The sequence below is a fragment of the Pyrgilauda ruficollis genome, unplaced genomic scaffold (genome assembly GCF_017590135.1).
Source record: "Pyrgilauda ruficollis isolate IOZ18807 unplaced genomic scaffold, ASM1759013v1 scaffold148, whole genome shotgun sequence".
Classification (NCBI taxonomy): domain Eukaryota; kingdom Metazoa; phylum Chordata; class Aves; order Passeriformes; family Passeridae; genus Pyrgilauda; species Pyrgilauda ruficollis.
In genome coordinates, this window is record NW_024513432.1 from 628,164 (window position 1) to 650,943 (window position 22,780).

General features: G+C 52.4%; 1 protein-coding gene and 2 non-coding genes across 3 annotated transcripts; 2 read left to right on the plus strand and 1 right to left on the minus strand.

Annotated features, from left to right (window-relative positions):
* Window positions 1–696: 696 nt before the first annotated feature.
* Window positions 697–769, plus strand: TRNAV-GAC. Its single transcript has one exon. It is a non-coding gene; the product is annotated as a tRNA-Val (tRNA).
* A 345-nt stretch (window positions 770–1,114) lies between these two features.
* TRNAG-UCC lies at window positions 1,115–1,186 on the minus strand. Its single transcript has one exon. It is a non-coding gene; the product is annotated as a tRNA-Gly (tRNA).
* A 604-nt stretch (window positions 1,187–1,790) lies between these two features.
* Window positions 1,791–21,504, plus strand: DPP9 (dipeptidyl peptidase 9). The gene is made up of 21 exons (XM_041460691.1): window positions 1,791–1,847; window positions 3,616–3,703; window positions 6,123–6,376; window positions 8,971–9,083; window positions 9,782–9,955; window positions 10,497–10,665; window positions 10,834–10,947; window positions 11,212–11,340; window positions 11,831–11,892; window positions 12,406–12,506; window positions 13,860–14,037; window positions 14,226–14,391; window positions 14,473–14,552; window positions 16,336–16,488; window positions 16,624–16,759; window positions 17,624–17,769; window positions 18,280–18,426; window positions 18,569–18,721; window positions 19,251–19,393; window positions 19,684–19,795; window positions 20,201–21,504. Exons 2-21 carry the CDS (start codon window positions 3,648–3,650, stop codon window positions 20,291–20,293), a joined length of 2,679 nt encoding a protein of 892 aa, XP_041316625.1. The 5' UTR covers window positions 1,791–1,847; window positions 3,616–3,647; the 3' UTR covers window positions 20,294–21,504.
* Window positions 21,505–22,780: the final 1,276 nt, after the last annotated feature.

Sequence of the window (22,780 nt, forward strand, 5' to 3'; positions counted from 1 at the left end):
TAGGGTAAGAGGAACAAACTTAGAACTATCTGGGATTCTTGACTGAGGGTGGTGAGGCCCTGGAATGGAACTCCCAGAGCAGCTGTGGCTGCCCCTGGATCCCTGGAAGTGTCCAAGGCCTGGCTGGACGAGATTTGGAGCATCCTGGGACAGTGGAAGGTGCCCCTGCCCATGGCAGGGGGTGGAATGAGATGAGATTTAAAGTTCTTCCAACTCAAACCAGTCTGGCATCTTGTGAGTCTATGGTCGCCAACAGGTCTGTCCTTGGGGGCTGGTCCTCTTCCAGCCCCTGTCCCCTGGGCCAGGCGGGTCCTGTCCCTCCCGGCTGGCTCTCCAGGGAGCTCCACTCCCTGTCGCCACTATTCTACCGACATCTGGTGGCAGCTGCCTTAGGGAAAAGCGACATTTCTTCAGCAGCGCCCCGCGCCCCCTCAGCGGGAGCCTGCCTGTGGGGCTGTGTCCTCTCTGAGGGGACCCCCGAAACACTGCCCGGGACACGCACCTCAGTCCTCTCCTGAAACCAGCGGGTCTCTGGAAACTCCAATTAGTCATTGATGATAATCACTGGGTGTCCCGCGTGGCGTTTCTAGGGGATTGCGGGAGGTTTATTTTGAGGTCGCCGTGAGGGAGGTCTGTGTCCCCTCAGCCGCTATGGCGGGAACATGGGCCATCTCTAGGCAGCAGCTTGCATGGCGGGTTTCCGTAGTGTAGCGGTTATCACGTTCGCCTGACACGCGGAAGGTCCCCGGTTCGATCCCGGGCGGAAACACCTGTTTTCCTTCTTCTCGGGGTGGTTTTTTGTGGCTGTTCATTTCCTTGCCGTTTTGGTTTGGGGGGCTTAAGTTTTTGGGTTTGTTTTTTTCCTGTTGTTGTTGTTTTTATTCTGAGTTATGTATTTATTTCCCCGCCGTCTCCTGACGACTCGGGGTCTCCACCGCGAGTCGGGAAGAGAAGTAACCGGCAGCACGCGCCCCATCGCTGACCAGCGCCCGCCTCCCGCCGGGGCTCAAGTGGGCAAAGCGCAGCCGGGCGGGCGCTCCGCATGCATCCCAGTTCGGTTCGGATCGATGAGAAACGGGGGAAAAAAAAAAAGGAGGAAGGACAAAAACGAAGTTGCGTTGGCCGGGAATCGAACCCGGGTCAACTGCTTGGAAGGCAGCTATGCTAACCACTATACCACCAACGCCCGCTGACAGCACCTTTCCCGGCTTCCCTCAGGAGCATCACCCAGCGGGACCCAGCCATTCTCGAGAAGGAGGTAAAGCACAACGAGAGACGAGAAAGGCTCCACAGCCGCCCCGCGACGGCAATAAATGCTGAATTTGGGGCCCATCTCTGAGGGAGAGAGGGATCTTTTCTCCGTCCTTTTTTTTACCCTGTATCAGCCTCAATTCTCTCTGTGCCCACCCTCTCCAAGAAGATACTGCAAGGACTGCCCAGGGAGGCGGCAGACTCACCATCCCTGGAGGTGTTTAAGGACAGACTTAGCTCCATGGTCTGGATGACAAAGTGACTACCGCTCACAGGTTGGACTGGACGACCTCAGACACCTTTTCCAACAGCTAATCTATTCCGTGTCATTTTGTAACACCTCCGTCCCCCCGCAGGCATCTCCCCCCTCTGCCAGAGGCAGTGGTTCCTCCCGCGCCGCGCCCGCGCGCGCGCGCGCTCCCGCCACTTCCGCCGCCGGGTGAGAGGTCGCGCCGTGGCCGCCGCCGCCCCCGCGCCCCCGTTTCCGGGGCTGCCCCGCGCCCGGGACATGGAGCGGCACTGACGGAGCCGCCGCCGCCCCCTCCNAGGAGCCGCCCCCACCCCCGCCCGGCACGGGGAGGTCGCCGCGCCCCGCGGTGAGTGAGGAGGGCAGGGGGGGATGGCGGGGACGGAGGGTCCCGCCCCGGCACGGGCAGGGCTGGGTGCGGCCCGCGCCCGTGAGGGGCGGCTGAGCCGGGCGGGCTCCGCTCCGTGGGCCGCATCCCCGCTGCCCCGGGCTGGGGGTGCGGTGCTCGCCCCTTCCGTGGGCTCTTTGCCCCCAGCGATGGCCGCGGCCTCCCCTTGCCCCGGGAGGCGTTTGCTCGCGCGGGCTGGCCCCAGGCCTGGCCCTGGCGGTGGTTTGCCGTTCACTCCCCCCATGGATGGGGTGATGGGGGGGCCCTGCCCTTGGAGGGGGTGCCGTGTGCCCCCCGGCATTCCCGGCTGGGTGAGGGGCTGCTCGCTGCCCTCGCACGGGAAGGAGCCGCGGCAGCAGGCAGGGAGATGGGGGCACAGGATGCTCCATCCCCGGGGATTCCCCCTCTGCTGCTGTCCCGAATCCCGGCCTTTCCTCTGCACCAAGGGCAGAGCTCCCGGCGAGAGCTGCAGAGGGACACGGGCTGCTGGCAGCCTTTGCCAGAGCTCATCCCTCTCCGGAGAAATCTCCACCGCCTTATCCCACCCTCGGTTGCTTTAATTTTTGGAGATCTTAAAGCTCCTGGCCACGACGGGGACACGTTGTAAGGGCTCCTGTAGGTGACTCTGTTCCTGTGTTCTGTTGGCTCTTCCCGGATGATTCACGCTGGTTCCTGATCTCTTTTGTGTATTTTGCTCAGTTTCTTTTTTTTTTTCCCCTGTTTCAAGATTTTTCTGTTCCTTCCTTGTGTGAAATGCGTGCTCTGGGCTGGGTGCAGTGAGGGTTAAGATGTTCCTCAGAGTCATTAAAATCACGGAGCAGCCGAGCCTGGCAGGACCTCGGGAAGTCTCTGGTGCAGCCCCTGCTCCAGGCAGGCTCAGCTGGGAGATCAGACCAGGTTACTCAGCATTCCTGAGCATCGCTCCTGCTGCCCTTCCTGCCTGCATCCAAAACTGCCCTGACATTGCTGAACGCTGCTGCTCCCTCCCTCTCTGCTCCCCTCTGCAGCAGAGGAGTTTCTTTGTGAGCCTTTGTCTCTCCTGGTCCCCTGTGAGTGCGCTTTGGGTGGAGAAATGGCTGTTTGGGGAGAGCAGCAGCCTCGACAAAAGGCAGTGGCGGGTCTTGAGTGTGTCTGTGATTCAGAGCTAGAGACCTTTGTACCTGGGGAGACAGGAGAGCAGTGAAGCACCTTCCTGTGCTCCTGGAGAGCAGGTTGCTGTGGGCAGCCAGGGTTCCTCGTGGCAGCAGCCTGAGGCACAGGGAAGCAGCATTCAGGCTTGGAAGATAAATGTGGTTTTTATGTCCCAGATGGGACTGTGACCCTCTGGCTGGCTCCTTATGGTCTGTCCTTTGTTTGACTCTTCCCTCTAAGTGTATGGACCAGACCTCTGTTTTATCAGTTTTTAGTACCTGATACTTGCAAGAATTCCAGGATTTTGGTAAGGGGATGACAGAAAGGTTCAGTGCTCAAGATTCTCGGATTTTAAGAAGAATTTTCTGGGAAGGAATGAGACACACCACAGAGTTCACTGGGCCTCGTTGTTCAGATGAAGTCTCTCAGATTTGTCAGGGCTGTTCAAACCCAGGCTGTGCTGACAGAACAGATTTGCACCAAGGAATGAAACCCAAGGATTTATTTGTGCCTCCCGCTCAGCTGGAAATGTGACCTATGGAAGATGCTTTTACCCAGCAGCTGTATGAAATCTCCTTTCTCCCCTCTTCCTCCCCAGTTTGCTGTCCTGCCCAGCTCTCTGAGTAGTTAATGCAGAAGATAAAGAGGGTTCGTCTGGAAAACGAGACTGCAGGAAGTTGGAGAAGGTATGTCCAGGCCCCTGTGTGGCCTCTGTGTGCTGTGGGACAGAGCAGCCACCACCTCTGCACTGAGAGAGGGTTCTGAGAAATCCCATCTGTACAGTCCTGCCCGGGGAGCTCTGTGTCAGGATCTGAGTCAGGAAGTGACTCAGGGCAATAACTTGTTTCACTCACTTCCAGCATCGAGCTTTACAGTTTTTTCCGGGTTCTCATTTCCCACCTGTGCTTGTTATCCCCTCCAGACTAACACCTTCCCCCAGAGGAGGCTCACCCACCTCACCTGCCAGGGCACAAATGGCATTAAAAGACCCCCAAGGGGCAGCTGCATGTTTTTGGGAGTGGAGAGAGCAGTGTTTCTGCAGCAGCTCTGAGTCATCCCAGTCCCTGCCTCAGCGTGGGGCAGAAGGGACAGGGCTTCTCCAGCAAGGTGCAAATCTTCTGTGTGCTATTGCTGCCTGTCTTAGGATGGTTAATAACTGGTGTCTTGATCCAGTTCACATTTGAGTAATGTAATCCCAAAATCTGCTCTGAGATAAGTTACTCCATGTCCTTATTTACTTATGTACACAGTGTTGCCAAATACTTACTAGGACTTTTTCCAGAGGTGGCTGTAGTGACAGAGGCAGAAATCTGAGTTTCCTTTTACTCTGTGTCATGCCAGGACCTAAGCTTTAGGAGTTTTTTTTCCCTTCTAGTGGGAAGTATCCCTGCCCATGGCAGGGGTTTGGAATTAGATGATCATTAAGGTTGCTTCCAGTTCAAACCATTCTGTGATTTTGTGAGAGTCCACCAAGCTCCAGTGGTAATTCCCAACACTCCCACCTCTGTGTGGTGGCTGCTTTGCTTACCCCACTTCCCCACTCCATTCTAGTGTCCAAATCACCGGGATGAGAACAGTGCCAAGCTTAGAGCTGTGCTGTTCACATGATAAAATCATGGCAGTATATTTTGGAAGGAGCTCCAGGCTCCAGTTCAGCTGGGGACAGGTACCAGCATCACATTTGTGGACTGGTTTTAAAGGTTAAACTTTCACTTGTGAGGAGCCAGCCTGGTTGAGAGAGACGGATTCATCAGCTGGGTGAGAGTTACCCAAGGGCCAGGCTTTGTGAGCTGAAGCCAGAGTATTTAACTGGCTGAGTTGACCTGCAGTGGGATGGGGCTGGGAGAGTTGCACTCAGTTTATGGATTTTCATGGTCTTTCTGTCATGTGCTTCTGACAGGCAGCACTTCTGCCTTCAGCTGTGATTTTAGCTGCTGCAGTGGAGAGCCTGGATACAGGCAGAGGCCACAGACACACAGTCTTAAAACATCCCACATCTGTTTTGTGGTTTCACTTGGGCTTCCTGCCTGCCTTTGATTGGAAAATACTCCTCTTCATCCATTTTCAAGCTGTGGATTTACTGCTGGGCAGTAGGTACCAGGAGTACCTACAGAATTATTTTAGGAGCTTGTTCTTGTGTTACTTTTGGTACATTTTGTACAAATTTGGGACTTAGGAGTCTGAGGAGATGTTACATTTTCAGCCCTTGCACAAGGCTGATTCTGTCTCCTTGGAGCAAAATTATCCAGGCTAATTTTGTCCAATAAACTGAAGTTCTTCTGAAATTCTCTGTAATGTTCTTTCAGGTACCTCCAAAACCCCTCAAATGTCCTCTTGGAGGGACACCCTGCTTCTCAAGTGGGGTGTCACAAACAGGTTTCCCTAGTCCTCAGCTCATTCCTGCTTTGCAGTGGATGACATCACTGACCTTGGGCAAGTCTGTGGGTCCACCTCACCTCAAATTAACATTTGTGTTAATGTGGAGGCGGTTCTTGTCCTCTCCTTCCACACCTGCTCACTTGGAAATCTGAGGAATGTGTGCCACGTTTCTCAGGATACAACCAGGGTCTGCTCCTGCTGCCTTCTCTCTCTTAGCAAAGCAGTTGCACTTTTTTTCCCTGATTTCCCATCTCTCTTGTATCATTCCAGGCCTCAGTGTCCACTCAGGTAAGTGAATTGCTGTGCTTGTCTCTGAACCTCTCTCTTCAAGAGATGGGCAAGTTTTCCTTCGGGATAGGAAGGGGATTCCACTTGTGTGGTCTCACAGGGCAGGAGTTTATGTGCCTTTATGATAGGTCATAGCTTTGATGACATATCCATCCGAATTCCTGGAGTGGTTTTCCTTTGAGTCAGGCTGCTTGTTGTCTGCACCAGAATCTGCTGCTTGAGCTTCTTTAACAGCTCCTTCTAGAGCCAGCCCTGGGAGAGGGAGTTCTCTGAGGTCAATATCTTCATTTACAGGATTCCAAATGGGATGGGAGACGGACTTTTCCTTTCAATGTGTTTAAAATGTAATCCCTGAGTGCAGAGAATCCCAGGATCTGTAGTTTAAGGAGCACCTGCTTGATTTTAAGGCTCAATTCTCTCCCTCTACTCCTCCCTCAGTTTTTTGCCCAGTTCTGAAGGGGAAGCGAGGATGACTGCAGTGGACACGCTCTCAGACAGCTCCGAAGTGGTCGAGATGGAGGATGTGCCTTCCCAATTCCAGGTGCAAAAGCATTCTTGGGATGGGCTGCGTGACATTATTCACAGCAGCAGGAAGTACTCGGGCATGATAGTGAACAAAGCTCCCCATGATTTCCAGTTTGTCCGGAAAACAGAGGAGTCCAGCCCGCACTCTCACCGCCTCTATTACCTGGGTAAGCCTCCTGCCAGCATCCAGGGGAACGTGGGGCTCTTCCAAACCCAGCAGGCAAGGGTTGGGATGGGAGGGATCTCCCTCTGTGAGATTTGGGAACTGAGATTGGGTAACGTGGCTCAAGGCCTGCAGGACCTTCCGCAAAGCCTGGGGCTGAGCAGGGGCTCAAACTCAGGGATCAGCTGTGACAAGGGGAAGTGTTGGCCAGCCAGCACTTCTGTGTCCTCTGGCACGCAGAGGATTGGGCAAGAGAAGGGACAATCTCGTGCCTCTGTAGCTTGGGAGAAATGGGATTTAGTTGCTTCATTAACCAGACTGACTTTCCAAGAAATTCGCTGTCAGTAATGACTAATTACATGTTGCAACATATTAATGGCAGGGTGGTGGTGTCTCCTGCTTTATTAGGTATCATGAAGGTAGGATGCTTTCAAGAGCAGGGAAGAAAATTGAGGTGGGAATGAGCTGTTCCTGGCATTTGCAGGGAAATTTCCCTTTCCTTCAGTGGGACTGAAAGCAGAATTCCGTGTTGTACAGGTCCCTTGTTACAGCTGGAGCACGATGCAATTAGTGACAGAGTTGTTGGATTTTAGTAACTGGATTCTTTTGTGGCTGGTAACATGGGAAGCTTTATAGACTATAAAGAGTTTGTTGTGCTTTGGGGCATGAACTGATCATTACTGGGCCAGTACAAAAATTGCCAGATGTGCAACTCTGTGCAGTTACTGCTGCCCTGAAGTGACCCTGCTGTTCTTCCTTCTTTTTCCAGGTTTTGAGTGTAGGTCACTGTAGGATGCTGGATTTGAGGGACTGATTTGTGTTGTCACCAAGCAGCTCCTGTGTGCCAGGATTTGATTTGTGTAGTTCTCATAAATTCTTGGGACACAAGTGCTGCTCTGAAGGGCAGGATCCAGAACTGGCATATTTTTCTTGTCAAGTCTGAGCAGTGAGGCTTGATTTAAAGCTGAATGTATTTCCAGTTCACTTTGATACTGGTTTTGATCTAGATGATTAAAGAACTAAGTGGCTCATTTTAAATTTTTTTTAGTATTCTGTTGTATGAAATGGCAACCAAACCAGCTCCTGGGTGGTTGGTGTTCTGCCAGGGTGTGACTGTTCCAGGAGCCAGAACCAGGAATGAGGATACACGAGTGCCTTTTCAGTGTTTCCTTCCTTAAGGAGTTGCACAGGGCTTAGAGCAGATTAATCCCTCAGTTAAGATCAGCATCAGCCAGGTAATCCCAGGGTACCTCTTCTCAGATGTCCCTAATAAAGGGTAAATGCTGATTTAAATGCTGATTCCTCTGCCATAATAGATGGACACTCCCAGGGATGGGGCAGCCACAGCTTCTCTGGGCAGCCTGTAAGTTCCCAAGTGTTTAACTCAGTGTGCTGTTACTGCCCCAGCATGAAATAACATTTTAAAGTGTTTAAATAAAACTGAGGAGTGGATGGAGAGTCCTGATGAACTTTGCTGTAGGGTTGAATATTTCATTTGAAGCAAAGTAAACTGTCTTTTGGGGAGGAAGGCAATATTTTCCTTGTAAATGCCAATTGATTGTAGTCAGCCTGAGGTCACTGGAGAAAGTTCTAACATAAGGGGAAGGGAAGTCCAGGTCACAGTTGCCTGAGTGTAAGACATGTGTGTCCAGAGTCATTTGTTCCTCTCTGCAGTTTTTCCTGTGTGGCCATCCTCAATCATTCCTGGGCCATCCCCACAGAGTTTTGTGTTGTATCGTGGCAGATGCTGCTTATGTTAAACACCACATGCTCAGCACTTTGGTGTTCCTGGATCTCTGAGGATTAGATCTTCACATATTGCTCTGCTTCCTGAGCACTTATTAATATTTCAGTTTTAATTTGAAGTAACTACTGCTGGGTCAGCCAGCTCAGAAATCTCTCTGTTCTGCCCTGAACATGTGCAGAGTAGGCAGTATCAGGGCACAGATCCCTGTGTGAATTTCTGATCCAGGGAGTCTCTGCAGCATAAGTAGAGGGCAAGTTCATGGTCTTTGTTTTTGTGGAAACTGTCAAAATCACACGTCAGGATATTTGATGGTTGTTTTGGAAGTTGGATGAAGGCCAGGAGCTCATTTGATAACCACAGTCAAAGGCTTATGTAAAATGACAAGGTCTTTTGACTCTGTAGGATACTGTTTCCCATTTGAATGGGCTCTCTGGAGCTTCCAGGCTTTTCCTCCCCCCTTGCAAGCTGCTGCCTTGGCCTGAATCAGGTCCCTGTAGCAAATTTCTGTATGAGAAATGTGGAGAGTAATGTTGAGTCACCCATTCAGGGAATGGTGCTCTTAGAGTGGATCTGGAGCATGGGAGGACAGGCACAGAGGGGAAAATTGGACCTAAAACATTCTGGAGAGGTGGGGTAGTGTTAAATCTTGCTTAGGAAAATTCCAAACAAGTCAATATCTAAGTGGTCTAGATGTTATTCTGGGATTGATCTGGGAGCTGCTTGGGAAGGAATGTGGGTAAGGTCTGGGCAGCCCCAGCCCCTGTTTCCAGACTTGTGTTGGAATTTGCTCATGGGCCTCTTTGTCCTGGCTAATTCATCTTAAGTAGGATGATGCTTTTGTCCTCCCACAGGAATGCCATATGGTAGCAGAGAGAATTCCCTTCTTTACTCAGAGATTCCCAAAAAGGTACGGAAGGAGGCCTTGCTGCTCTTGTCCTGGAAACAGATGCTGGATCACTTTCAGGTAAGCCAGAGTGGGAAGAGCCTGGGGAAGCTGGGTGATGCTGTGGTGGGGACATCTGTATGGTGTCTGTCATCCTTCCTGCTTTTAAAAAGTTGGGAAAGTTGAGTTTAAATTGCTGCTTCTGCCTTACACTGTTGTGAGTGCAGCAGGAAGGGAGGGAACTTTCCCCTCCCTGGTTTCGGTGTCTTCATGTCCTTTGTCACTGACAGCCCTGGAGGGTGTTGGTCTTTTCAGCCCTACTTAAAAAGCTCCTGGTGGAACAGAATTTATCTGTCTTGACCCCATTTGGGCTGCGAGTTCTCTCCAGGGTAATTCAAGATCCCGGAAGAACTTTTGTTTGCAGTGTCTGACATGGAAACTGTTTGTGAAGGCTGCAGATAACGTCATTAAGTTAATTGGTTACATCTGATTTGCATAAGCAGAGCAAGCGCAGCTGTTCTCACTTCATGCTGAAGTGCCAACTGTAGAACTGAGAGATTCACAGCTCAGCTCTCTTGTAGGGGGAAATCTGGGGGGTGTGGGGGGTTTAGGCCCCCTGGACCCCACAGGTGTAGCCTGGAGAACAGGAACTGGGGACCTGTACCCTGACACTGCTGCCTGTTTGAGCTGGGGGGTTGTGACAGGCTCAGAGCACTCCTGTGAACGTTGCTCTTCTTGCAAATCCTTTCAGATATTCCTTTCCTTTCCTTCAATTCCAGGCAACCCCTCACCACGGGATGTATTCCAGAGAGGAGGAGCTCTTGAGGGAGCGCAAGAGACTGGGTGTCTTTGGGATAACATCCTATGATTTCCACAGTGAGAGTGGCCTGTTCCTCTTCCAGGCCAGCAACAGCCTCTTCCATTGTCGAGATGGGGGCAAGAATGGGTTCATGGTGAGTCTGCCAGGGATTTCATGGACTCACCTCAAAGAAGCTTGATGTTTTGGGTTGGAGATGGCTGCACGTGGAATCCCAGGCTGGATTGGGGTGGAAGGGACCTTAAAGCCCATCCCAGTGTCACCCCCTGCCATGGGCAGGGACACCTTCCACAATCCCAGCGTGCCCAAGCTCCATCCAGCCTGGTGTTGAACACTGCCAGGGATCCAGGGGCAGCCACAGCTGCTCTGGGCTCCCCACCCTCGCAGGGGGTTCTCCTGGAGCCCCTTCATGCACTGCAAGGGGCTCTGAGGTCTTCTGCAGTGAACATTCCCAGCCTGGCTCCAGAGGGGCTTCAGCCTTGGAGCATCTCTGTGGCTCCTCATCTCCACATCTTCCACATCTTCACCCGTTTGGTTATGGTGGCTGCTCTTGTCCACATTTGGGCCACATTTGCCATCATCCCCTGGGCTGTGCTGTGTCTCAGACTGAGGCTTTTTCTCCGCAGAGCTGGGAGCTGACGTGGCACCCAGCTCTGTGTGTGTGTCTCTTGCCACAGGTGTCTCCAATGAAGCCTCTGGAGATCAAGACTCAGTGCACGGGGCCACGGATGGATCCCAAAATCTGCCCTGCTGACCCAGCCTTCTTCTCCTTCATTAACAACAACGACCTGTGGGTGGCAAACATCGAGACGGGCGAGGAGAGGCGCATGACCTACTGCCATAAAGGTGTGGGGCTTCCTCCACCCCAAAGGGAATTCCTGCTGAGGAACCTGGCCTGCAAACACCCACATTCCTGCCTCATTTCTTACAAGTGCATTTATCTTTTGGGTCAGCGTTTTCCAAGGAGATGTAAATGCAAAATGCAAATGCTGTCTTGCCTTTGTTCCTCTCCAGGCTTATCCAATGTTCTGGATGACCCCAAGTCTGCTGGAGTAGCCACTTTTGTCATTCAGGAGGAGTTTGATCGGTTCACGGGCTATTGGTGGTGTCCCACAGCGTCCACAGAAGGTCAGTCGCTGTTCTGCTCATCAAATCCTGGCACTGTGACTGCTGCCTCTGGCTAGGAATGAGGTTCTGAGCATGATTTGCCTTTGGGCTGTTCCTGGGGAGATCAGCTGAAGGAGCAAAGCACTGAGGGGATTATAATTGTGGGGTGTTTGCAGGTGGTCACTAAGAGCTGGGGCTGAACAGGTGTTCCCTCTGCACCAGTGCTCCAGGCAGGCCAGAAGCAGCAGGAAATGCTGTTGTAAACATTCCTGCTCTCTGTCCCAGGTTCAGAGGATTTGAAAACACTGCGGATCTTGTATGAGGAAGTGGATGAGTCAGAGGTGGAGATAATTCATGTTCCTTCACCTGCCTTGGAGGAGAGAAAAACAGATTCCTATCGGTACCCCAGGACAGGTGGGTGAAACACGTGGGGCTGCTGAGGCAGCTCTGGGCTCCTGCTGGAATCAGCAGTGGAATTGGGGCTATAAACTTTGCATCATTAATCTGGGCACTTACTGGGATGTAGAAACAGGTTGTAAAAGTTGAGACCTAATTGACTCTCTAATCCCAAAACCTGCTGCAAGAAAGGCTGAACTTTAAATCCCAGCCCTAAATGAAAGCATTGCTGAGGAAGTGGAATATATCTGCTGGCATATTGTGGAATACTTTCTGAATCCCATCTTTCCTCTCCCTCCAGGAGCGTGCACAGCCAGCTAGGGAAGCAAAGCAAACTGTTCCCATTCCCAGGATGACTCTGGTGTTTGCTCACATACATATTTGATATTTGTAAATTCACACAGAGCCATTTCAGTAGGACCAGGGGCAGTTCTCCTTTACAAGCTGTATTTTGTGTAACCACAGAATGTTCAGCTTGATCATTTGGTGTTTTTTCACTTCTCTGCAGGCAGCAAAAACCCCAAGATTACATTGAAACTGGCAGAATTTAAAACAGACAGCAAGGGTAAGGTAAGTGATAACTCAGAAAGGGACATTGCTCAGGAGGGTTTTTGAAGCTCCCTAGAATTAAAACAAGGTCACAAAGAAATCCTAAATAGTGTTAATCTGGGGTTTTTATTATCTTGTAATAGCTGGATCTCTAATGTGTTTATCCAAGAAACAGAAATACTTCAAATGCTGACAAGAATCATTCTGGGGGAGATTCAGCTGGCAATGTGGAGGGAAGGGGAAAGTGGGGCTTGCCTGGTGCACCATGGCAGAGACAGGAGGGCTGGAGCCAGGTCTAATCCAAGGCTTCAGTCCCTGCCTGTGTCCTTTCCTGTGGCTGAATGCCAAAATCATTTTGCTTTGAAGCCTGTCTTTCCCTTCCTGCTCTTTGTAGCAAGGCTTGCTTCTCCTGACCTGACCCTTGCTGATGCCAGTGGCTAAACTTCCTTGTTCTGCCATCTCCCTGAGCTTCCCTGGGAGAAGGTGATGAGCTCTGGTGCTCTCATTTGATGTTGGGCCTTGGTTTTGCTGCAGATTGTGTGTGCTCAGGACAAAGAGCTGGTGCAACCCTTTGCTGCCTTGTTTCCCACTGTGGAGTACATTGCCCGTGCTGGATGGACCCGGGATGGCAAATAGTAAGTCCATTTTCCTCCCAAAATAACTTTCCCAAGCGCTCCTCTGGTTGCAGACCCTCAACATGCTTCTGCTGTTCATGACCTGGTTTTAAAGCCCTGAGTGCCAGAAATGGCACATGAATATTTCACTTCTTCAGTGCTGTAACACCTAAGACTAGGAACGAAGCAGAGCAGAGTGACAGGCTGGGCTTTGTCACAACCAGAGTTAAACGACATTGATACAGTAAGTGGGCAGTCCTGGGGAATTCTTTGAAGCTGAAGGTGTTTAACACAGGCACAGTGTGTTTCCTGCTGAAAATGGGGGTGTTCTGTGGTCAGTTTTATCTTGGCTTGTTGCACAGTTGGTCCTCAAAGCCTGAGTCACAGGACAGGGGCAGGGTCTGTGGTGCCACATCCTTCATGCAGCATGTCCAAAGAGAAGGATTGCTCTGGGGCTGGCTGTTGCTGCAAATGGGATACACAGTCTTGCCTGAAGAGTTACAGAATTCACCCCAATCTGATTGAAATTTTAAAGTTCTTCATTTTTCCCTCTCCCAAGCCTGGCTGTTAACTGGTGTGTTTGCAGTTTAAGTTAAGGTGACTTGGCTGTCTTTGAAGGTGGCATTCTGTAACTCATCATTAATTTTCTGCTCTGGAAAGGAAATTTAGAGAGCTTTCCAGCAGGTAATCCCAGAGGTGATTGTGATGTTCTGCACCAGAGCTTATCTAAATGTGCTGAATATCTCAGTTCCTGAAATCCTGCGGTGCTGGGGGAGAACTGGCTCTTTTCAAATCTGTCTTTCACGATGAAACTCCCCTGGATGCACTCACAGGCCTTGGGGTGGCTGTGCTTTGCCATCTGTCGTGCTGAGAGCCTGCAGTGCAGCAGCACTTCCAGGGACTCTCCTTGGAGGGGAGCAGGGCTGGGCTGAAGCAGCTCCTTCTCCTGGCACTCGTGTTGGGTCTGTGCCTCTCCCTGCCAGAGCGCGAGGAGGAGGCTGCAGACAGAGCTCTTGGAGGGTGATCACTTGAGCTGGAGCACAAACAGTGCTTCCTGGTGGAGGGGTGTCCAAGGAGGAGTTCCATTCTGGAGACAGGGCTGTGTTAGCAGTGCTCCCTTGGAACAGGCACTGGCAAATCTGTCAGACATCTCGCCTGAGCGATACCCCTGTGAAATACCAGAGCTGTCTGGCAGTACGTGTGTGTTGGCACAGCTTCCAGGGGATTAGAAAGCAGCAGTGATGAGAAAAGCTTTGCATTCAGATGCCCAAATCCTTTCTGGCAGCGGGGGGAAGAAAGGGATGCATGTTCTGAGTGTTGGAAAGGGACCTCTATTCTGTGGTACTGACTTTCACCTCCGACTTCTTTCCCCAGTGCCTGGGCTATGTTCCTAGACAGACCTCAGCAGAGGCTCCAGCTAGTCCTTCTGCCTCCAGCACTCTTTATTCCAGTCCCAGAAAATGAGGAGCAGCGTGCTGAATTTGCCAAAACTGTGCCAGAAAATGTCCAGCCATTTGTGATCTATGAAGAAACCACTGATGTGTGGATAAATGTAAGAGGCTCAGAGCTGGGAGGAGAGCACAGGCTGCCCCTTCCTCCCCCCAGTTAACCATTCTCATGTTGATTTGGTGTCCAGTTAAGTCCTTGCTATGGCAGCTTTGCTACTCAGTCCCAAATTTGGTGTTGAATCAGGGGTTTGATAAAGCAGATCACTCACAGGTTTCTCATCTTGTGTGGCAGGTCCATGACATCTTCTATCCTTTCATCCAGCCGGAGGGGGAGGAGGAAGAGCTCTGCTTTATCCGAGCCAACGAGTGCAAAACGGGGTTCTGTCACCTGTACAGGGTGACAGCAATCCTGAAGCCAGGCAGCCACGACTGGGTGCAGCCCTGTGTCCGCAGTGAGGGTAAGGGCTGCAGCCCTGGCAGCTCCCCTCCTGCTGTCCTTTGGGGAGGGCAGTGATTTATGCTCGTGGTCTCTCTTGTAGATGATTTCAAATGTCCCATCAAGGAGGAGATTGCCCTGACTGGTGGGGAGTGGGAGGTGCTGGCAAGGCACGGATCCAAGGTAGGGATTATTTTTATTCTCTTGCAGTGCTCAGCTCTGCATTCTCTGCCCCCAGTCCTGGCCTGAGTCCTCCCTTACGCTTGGGACCTGCTAGAACTGCTTAAGCTTCATTTTGTTGCTGTTTTTATTGCTGCCTCTGCTTTCCCCAGAAGTGCTGTAGGCCAGTGCACATGGATCTGATTGCCTTCTTAATCAGACTTCAGATTGCTCCTTAGGAAAATCCCAGGAGTGGGTCAGGCCATAAAAAAGGACACAAGTCTGAGGTTTAAGAGCAACAAAGAACCATTTTGTGGAGAAGCTGGGGATTGCTGCCTTTGCTGAGGCATTTTAACTCCAATGAGTTCTTGCAATGTGGAAATGTGTCCTGGCACTCAGAGTGAACTCTTGGTCTCCAGCTGATCCCTCAACAGAGCCTTTAGGAGCAAGGCAGCTGGGGAATATAAAGCAATTTGGAATATGGAGAAGCTGTGTCTGTTGTCGCTTGCAGAACAGCCAGAAATGAATTTTTATTAATCTTGTAGAAACCTAGTTTCATTTTTGCTTCAGGAATTAACTCCGAGTCTGATCTTTAACACTCCCAGGTGATTCTGTCAAAATAAAGACCTTGTCTGTTCATTTCCAATTAATCTGGATTTTCACTTCTCGCTTTTTAAAAGACCAGCAGCTCCAAGCTTTTGGTTTCTGCTGCTTTTCCTCAATCTGCAATTAACCTGCTGTCCCTCCCCATGTGGATTCTCACTGTACATGCTGTTGATTTTGGCCACAGCTCTTCCCTGCATGTGTTATGGCTAAAATTGTGTTAGCAGCAATTATTTTGATGCATTTGTTGCTCCACAGGGCTCTGCCTGGTTTTCCTGGCCAATTGAGTTGGATGTTTTTCCCTTTGCTGTTCACAGGGGTCTTCAAACTGTGGGTTAGCCAGAAATAGCATTTGGAAACTGTAAGGTGGAAAAACAGTTCAGTTACTGTTGCTGGATCAATGCAGGATTTAAAAGCTGTCGCCTCTGTTCCTGCCTGACTGGGTGGTTTTTAGAAACAGCTTTATCTGGACAGTAAAACCTATTTTAGTGTGTCTCAAAGTTTGGTGCTGAGAGCTGTTAGACTGGTCCTCCCACGAATGGGAATTCATTACCATGATGGCTGGAAAAAAGGTACCTGTACCTTTACAATCCAGCCATGCTGGCTGTGGCCAGGTGAGGGCTGGGCTCTTCTCCCAGGCAGCAAGGGACAGGAGCAGAGGAAACAGCCTCACGTTGCTCCAGGGGAATTTAGGCTGGAGATGGAGGAAATGGCTTCACTGGAAAGGTGATCAGGACTGGGACAGGCTGTCCAGGGCAGTGGGGAGTCACCACCCCAGAAGTGGTCAGAAGGGTGTGGATGTGGCACATGGGGATGTGCTTAGTGGTGAACACGGTGCTGCTGGGTTCCTGGTTCATCTTGGGGGGGCTTGTCCATTTTCTGAATGATTCCATGGCTCTGTAGGATGTCATATAAGCACAGAATGTTTCTTGTTAAGAGGATGGCTTCCTGTTAACCTGCAGGGAACAAAGCCCAGCTTTTTATGCCCATTAATAGGCAAATGTTTTGAGTCTTTAACAAAAGGGCTGAGGACTGCTGTCTGTCACTGCCTTGTGTTGCCTGCAGCTCTCCCAAGTGCTGTGTGTGTTCTCTGGCCCCTCAGCCCCCTGCCCTGAGCAGCCCTGTCATGGTGTGTGTGTGTTCTGGGCTGGCAGAGGAGCAGAGCTCGTCCCTGCCTGTCCCTGAGGCCTCTCTCCTGGCACAGATCTGGGTCAATGAGGCCACCAAGCTGGTGTATTTCCAAGGCACGAAGGACACCCCGCTGGAGCACCACCTCTACGTGGTCAGCTACGAGTCTCCCGGGGAGATCATGCGCCTCACCACTCCAGGCTTCTCCCACAGCTGCTCCATGAGCCAGGTTGGTTGTTCCTTGGATTCCCATCTCCTGACTGACAGGGATCCTGACTGGCAATGGCAATGACCTGTGCCAGTAATGCTCGAGATGTGGGCAGTGCAGGACCTCATCCCCTGACCCTCCTGTGTTCCCTGCCAGAACTTTGACATGTTCATCAGCCACTACAGCAGCGTGAGCACTCCTCCCTGTGTGCACATCTACAAGCTCAGCGGCTCTGACGACGACCCACTCCACAAGCAGCCCAAGTTTTGGGCCAGCATGATGGAGGCAGCCAGTAAGTCCTGGAGAATGGGCCAGTGGGGCCTCCCAGCAGTAGCCAAGAGTGATGGGGAGGGAAGGGCTCTGAGCACCTTCACTCTGAGGGAAGGTGAATCATGTTATCTTGTGGGGCAGATATTTCTCACTTGCCCAGGAAATGTTCTGTGGGTTTTGATGTGTTTCACACATGGAGCAAAAGTCCTGCTCCAGGGTGTACAGAGTTGACACACACACAAGGATGCGGTTTTACTGTGGAGTCACTGAATGGTTTAGGTGAGAATGGACATTAAAGTCCATCCTGTTCTCTTGCCCTGCCATGGTCAGGAACATCTTCCACTAGTCCAGGTTGCTCCAAGCCCTGTTCAACCTGGCCTTGAGCACTTCAAGGTGCTTTTTTTTTTTTTGTGATTTGTCTGAAGAGGGAAGGGACCAGTACCTGGGATACAGTGGTTGCTCCATTCTGCACTGCAGGTTTTAAAGGTTTAGGTACAGCTCACAGCAGCACCTGAGCCCCTGCTGCAAACACTTTGTCCCATCCCTGTTGTTACCTTCTCCCACCCTGCTGCTGTGGCACAGTGCCCATTGGAGAACTCCCAGCCACTGAGGCTTTCCTGAGGAATCCCTTCCCTGTGGAGGCTGTGCTTCCCAGGGAGGGGCTTTGCTAAGCCTTGGTGTGGTTTGGTGTTGAAGGAGCCCTGCTCAGGGTCAGCTTTGGACAGGGCTGGTTCAGGGGGTGGGAGCAGAGCCTGCTCAGTCCCTCAGCACTGTGTGTGACCCTCCTGCTGCAGGCTGTCCCCCCACTACATCCCCCCAGAGATTCAGGGGGTGGGAGCAGAGCCTGCTCAGTCCCTCAGCACTGTGTGTGACCCTCCTGCTGCAGGCTGTCCCCCAGACTACGTCCCCCCGGAGATCTTCCACTTCCGCACGCAGTCGGACGTGGAGCTCTACGGAATGGTCTACAAACCCCACGACGTGCAGCCTGGCAAGAAGCATCCCACGGTGCTCTTTGTGTATGGAGGCCCTCAGGTAAAAAGCCAGGGGAATGCTGGGGTCAGGGCTGGGGCTGCTGCCCAGGGCAGAGCTCTGTCAGTCATGCATCAAGACTTGCACTTCGGGTAGCAATGAACACTGTCATGGAATCATGGAATGGTCAGGGTTGACGTGACCTTAAAGCCCATCCAGTGCCACCTCTGCCATGGGTAGGGGCACCTTCCACTGTCCTAGGTTGTTCAGAGATCCAGCCTGGCCTTGAACACATCCAGGGATGGGGCAGCCACAGCTTCTCTGGGCACCCTGTGCAAGGGCTTCACCACCATTGCAACAAAAAACTTCCTCATAATATCCCATCTAAACCTACTCCTTTTGTCCCTGTGTTTGACCTCTGCTTCAAACCTCAGATGACTTTTCCAGCGTGTGGTTTGATTTCTATGGCTCTGATAGCTCAATGAGCTGTCCAGCTCAGGATCCTCCACTGGCAGAGGAAGGCACTGGAAGGCACCTGCTCAGCTCTGAAACTCTTCCTCCCTCCTTGTGCAGGTGCAGCTGGTGAACAACTCCTTCAAAGGCATCAAGTACCTGCGGCTGAACACGTTGGCATCCCTGGGCTATGCTGTGGTGGTGATTGATGGAAGGGGATCATGCCAACGAGGCCTCAAATTTGAAGGGGCCCTGAAGAACCAAATGGTAACGTCCTCCTTGTGCTGGGGAATCTCTGATCGTTGTCCTCCCTGAGGGTGGTGGCTGATCATTTCCTGTGAGAGTGTTTGTGTCTCAAGTTTCTAAACGTATCAAGTCCACTAACATGAGTCTCCTTTTTGCCTTTTAGGGTCAGGTGGAGATAGAGGACCAGGTGGAAGGTTTACATTATGTAGCAGAAAAATACGGGTTCATCGACTTGAGCCGGGTCGCCATCCACGGCTGGTCCTACGGGGGCTTTCTGTCCCTCATGGGGCTCATCTGTAAACCCAACGTCTTCAAGGTGAGCCTGCACGTGGGGCTGGCACCTTTGGGACACTTGGCTCTCGCAGCTTCTGTCCCTCTTGGCAGCTGGAATTGGCGTTTTGGTTTATTCGGGGTGGACAGGTGGAAATGTCCCCCTGTCCTGCCTGCCTGGAGCTCCCAGCTCCAGTCCTGTGTCCTGCTGCAGCTCATCCTTGGTGGGGCTGGAGGAGGATGGCTCTGGATGGGCTTGGTTTGCCATACAGGGAGATAATGGTCTGCTATTCCCCATCCCACGTCCCCAGCACAGTTTCTGGATCATTCCCAACTCCTCCTTGCAGAGGGGAGGCCTTTAGTGCTGATGTGCAGGAATTTTTCCCACTGTGACCACAAGAGGAACAGCAGGAGGAGGAATCTGGGTTGTGCGTGGGAGTGCTGAAGGAGAATCCTGATCTGAGTGACAGAGCAGCCCAGAGCCTTTCTCCTGCCTCTCCAGGAAAGCAGGGAGCACTGGGGCTGTTGAGCAGGCCATAACAGAGGCTGTGTGGTGGCACCTCTCTGTTTGACAGATTGCCATAGCAGGTGCCCCTGTCACCGTGTGGATGGCCTACGACACCGGCTACACCGAGCGCTACATGGACGTCCCCGAGAACAACCAGCAGGGCTACGAGGCTGGCTCGGTGGCACTGCACGTGGAAAAGCTTCCCAACGAGTGAGTACCTGCCCCAGACCTGCTCCTGCAGCCCTGCTCAATCCCAGGGGAATGGAGGGGTTCTGATCCGCTTTAACTCGGCAGCAGCTGGGTCACAGCACCCCCAGCCCCCTGCCAGGGAGGGCTTGAGGCCCGTGGCCGTGGCCTGGCACTGCTCTTGCTTGGGTTTGGCTTGGCCAGCTGGATGCTCTTTGCTCAAACCCTCTGCAGAGCTTTTATCTGGTGCCTCATTGTGTTTTCCATCTGGTTTCTCATCCTGTTTCTCTCCTTATCTCTCACCCCATGTCCAGGCCAAATCGTTTGCTGATCCTCCATGGCTTTTTGGATGAAAATGTGCACTTTTTTCACACCAACTTCCTGGTATCGCAGCTAATCCGGGCTGGAAAACCTTACCAGCTGCAGGTAGGAGGGACAGGAGTGGGGAGGGAAGGTCCCATCAGTCTGGAGAAAGTTCCCTGCTGTGTGTTCTGGGGATGGGAGGGGAGGGAGGCAGATCCCGCACATCCTGTTGTGGTGCTGGGGCCGCCTGGCTGCACTGAGGAGGCCGGGAGGTGGCACTGTGGCTGTTCCATGGCTGGCAGCTGTGGCATGTGCAGGCAGGGCTGCACTGCCCTGGGGCCTGGAACTTTCCTCCTCCACGAGCTGGTGTGTCCCACTTGGCAGGGGTGGCTGCGGTGAGCAGGGGGTGCTCCAGACCTTCCCTGGCACTTCTTTGTCCTGCTGGAGACTGGGTGGAGGGAGCAGGGCTGAGGGGAGGGAGTTCTGTGCCTGCTGAGTGACCAATGCCCCCTGTCTGCCCTGGCACAGATCTACCCCAACGAGAGACACAGTATTCGGTGCCCTGAGTCAGGAGAGCACTACGAAATCACGCTGCTGCACTTTCTACAAGAATACCTCTGAGAGCACGAGCCTCTGCAAACTGGACACTGACAGCTCACCTGCCCCGTGCCCTCCCGCTCCCCGGCAGCGTCCAACCCAGAGCACAAGGGGCTGAGTGCCCACGTCGGGCTGGGGATACCCCCAGGCCAGGGGGAAAAGCTGGAGGGCGCCTTCCCTTTGGACAGTGCCACCTTCTCTCACTTTCCAAGCTGGAGGTCTGCCCCTGCTCGGCTGCTCGTCCTCCTCCTCTCCTCCAGCCTGGCTGTTCAATGCTTTTTTTGCTGCTACTCCCTCTCTCCTGGGAATCAATGGACAGTGGTCTGTGTCCCGAGGCTGAGGTTTGTGTCCATCTCTCTCTCCCCAATCCTTTTCCTCTTCCACTGCACCTGTGCAGTTCCCAAACTCTTCCCTGCAAGAGCTCAGTGCCTGTGTTGGAAACGGAAGAGCGGAATCAGAAGCTGCCTTAAGCCAGGAGTGCGAGGGAAGAGAACTACCTACTGCTCACCTGGGGATCTGCTCTGTGTCCTGGCCCTGCTGCCACACTGGAGCCCTGGGAGCTGAAGAGAGGTCTACAGAAGCATGCAACACTAGTCTTTTCTTTTTTATATATATCTATTTTCAAGTTTAAATTTGCAGAGCAGATGGAGGAAGTGGCCGGGGCCGGCAACGGCGCCCTCTGATCCTTCCTCTCATGGCCGCTCTCACAGAGTTGTGCCAACAGGTAGCACTGGCAGCTGGCTACAGCCAGAGCCTCTCTCCAGAGCTCACAGCAGCATTTGGGTTTTTGCAACACAAGATGGATGATATTTATGCAAATCCTCCCTCCCTCCGTTCTCTGTGCCGCCTCCCGACCCCCCTTGTCCTTCCCTGAGCTTTCCAATGTGCACTGAAATCGGCTGTGCTTCAGTTCTCTGCGGGTCAGTGACTGGTCCCCCTGCCCGTCTACTCAGCAATGCTCTCTCCTGGTTTTTATTGACCTGGGCAACAGGAACTGCAGTTCTGGGGAGGGGGATTGAGCAATCACACCTCAGGGGAGCACATCCCCCCCTCAAGCCAAGGGTTCTGCCAGGGGCAAAACGAAAACACAAACAAAACCCACCCAAATGAACCACGTTGACTTGCCCTGGAGTATTTTAAGTGCGTATTATGAAAAGAAAATATTTTTATGGATTCTTATTCTTTTATAATTATGAGTGTAAGATGTAGCGACTCATTAAAATATTGGAAAGAGACGTGGTGGCTGCTTTGGGGGGCAGGAGGAAGCAGCAGCTGCTGCCACATCCAGAGCAGCTCTGCTGAAAGCCAAGTGCTCTGTTCTTTCTGTGCCGAGCAGTGGAGAGAATATTAAATCCCTGATGTTCCTCGGGGGAAGCACGATCCAAGCAACGGAGGGTTGGGAATCCTGGGCTGTGTGCTGGGCTCGGCGTGACCTTGAGCGAGTCAGCAGCAGCCTGGGGTGGGCACCTCGCTCCCTCCCTCCTTCCATCCCTCCCTCCCTCCCTCCTCCCTCCGGTGGGACTGGGGGTGCAGCTGCTCTGCTCCCACTCTGGGACACACAGAGCTGCTTGTGCGGAGCTGGGCCTGCCTCTGCTCGCCCTCCCAGCCCAAAGCTCCCAAACCCGGCCTTGCTTTGCCTTCCTCCGTGGGAGCTGGTGTTAATTAACCCGCTCTTAATGCCCCGAGGGTGCTGCTGGCGGCTTGTTCTAAATGCAGAGCTTCTTCCAGATGGAGCATTTGGGTTCCTGGGCATGGCTGGGAGCAGATTTCCCCCCCCTCTTCTTGTCCCTGTGCCCAAATAATTGTCCCAATATTGCAGTTGTGGTTTAGGTGCCACGAAGCACCTCAGGTGTGAGTTTTGAGGTCAGAGGGGTGGAAGGAGGGACTGGGCTGCAGGAAGTTGCACCTCTGAGATGTGTCTATAAGAGAACCCTGCAGCCAGCAAAGCCTCACCCTCTGTTCCTCACAGCTGGCTGGGTGCTGCTGCTTGGTAAGAAGCTTTATTTTTGCAGAGTTTGTTGCTGTGCTTCCCTAATTTAATTTTTAGGCTTAATTTAAACTGCTTTTTTCTGTCCCCGAAAAGCTGAGTGTTTCTTAAAATGTCTTAAGACGCTCTTGTCTGGAAGAGTTTGCAGATCTGTTGGCTTCTCTGATCCCCCAGCTTGCTGCAGGATTTTTTGGCACCCTCGAAAGGGGTTGGTCATCTTTTGGGGATTGAGAATCCCGAGAGGAATGAGCTGGGAAATGTCGCGGAGCTGTTCCATATGGAACAGGCTCTGTCGGGATTCAAACACAAATGATGTGGGAGGTCCCAGCCCGGTCCCGCGGGAAGGGTGATGGCAGCGGGGTGGCTCTGGGTGGAGGATTTGCAGCTGGGGGATGAGGCTGACTTAATTTCCTGAGTGAGTGGTAATGACAGAGGAACCAGCAGGTGCTGGGGAAACCAGGCAAAAACCACTCTTCCTCAAGAATTTGGGACTTGAGAGTGGCTTGGGAGGCATTTCTCTCCCA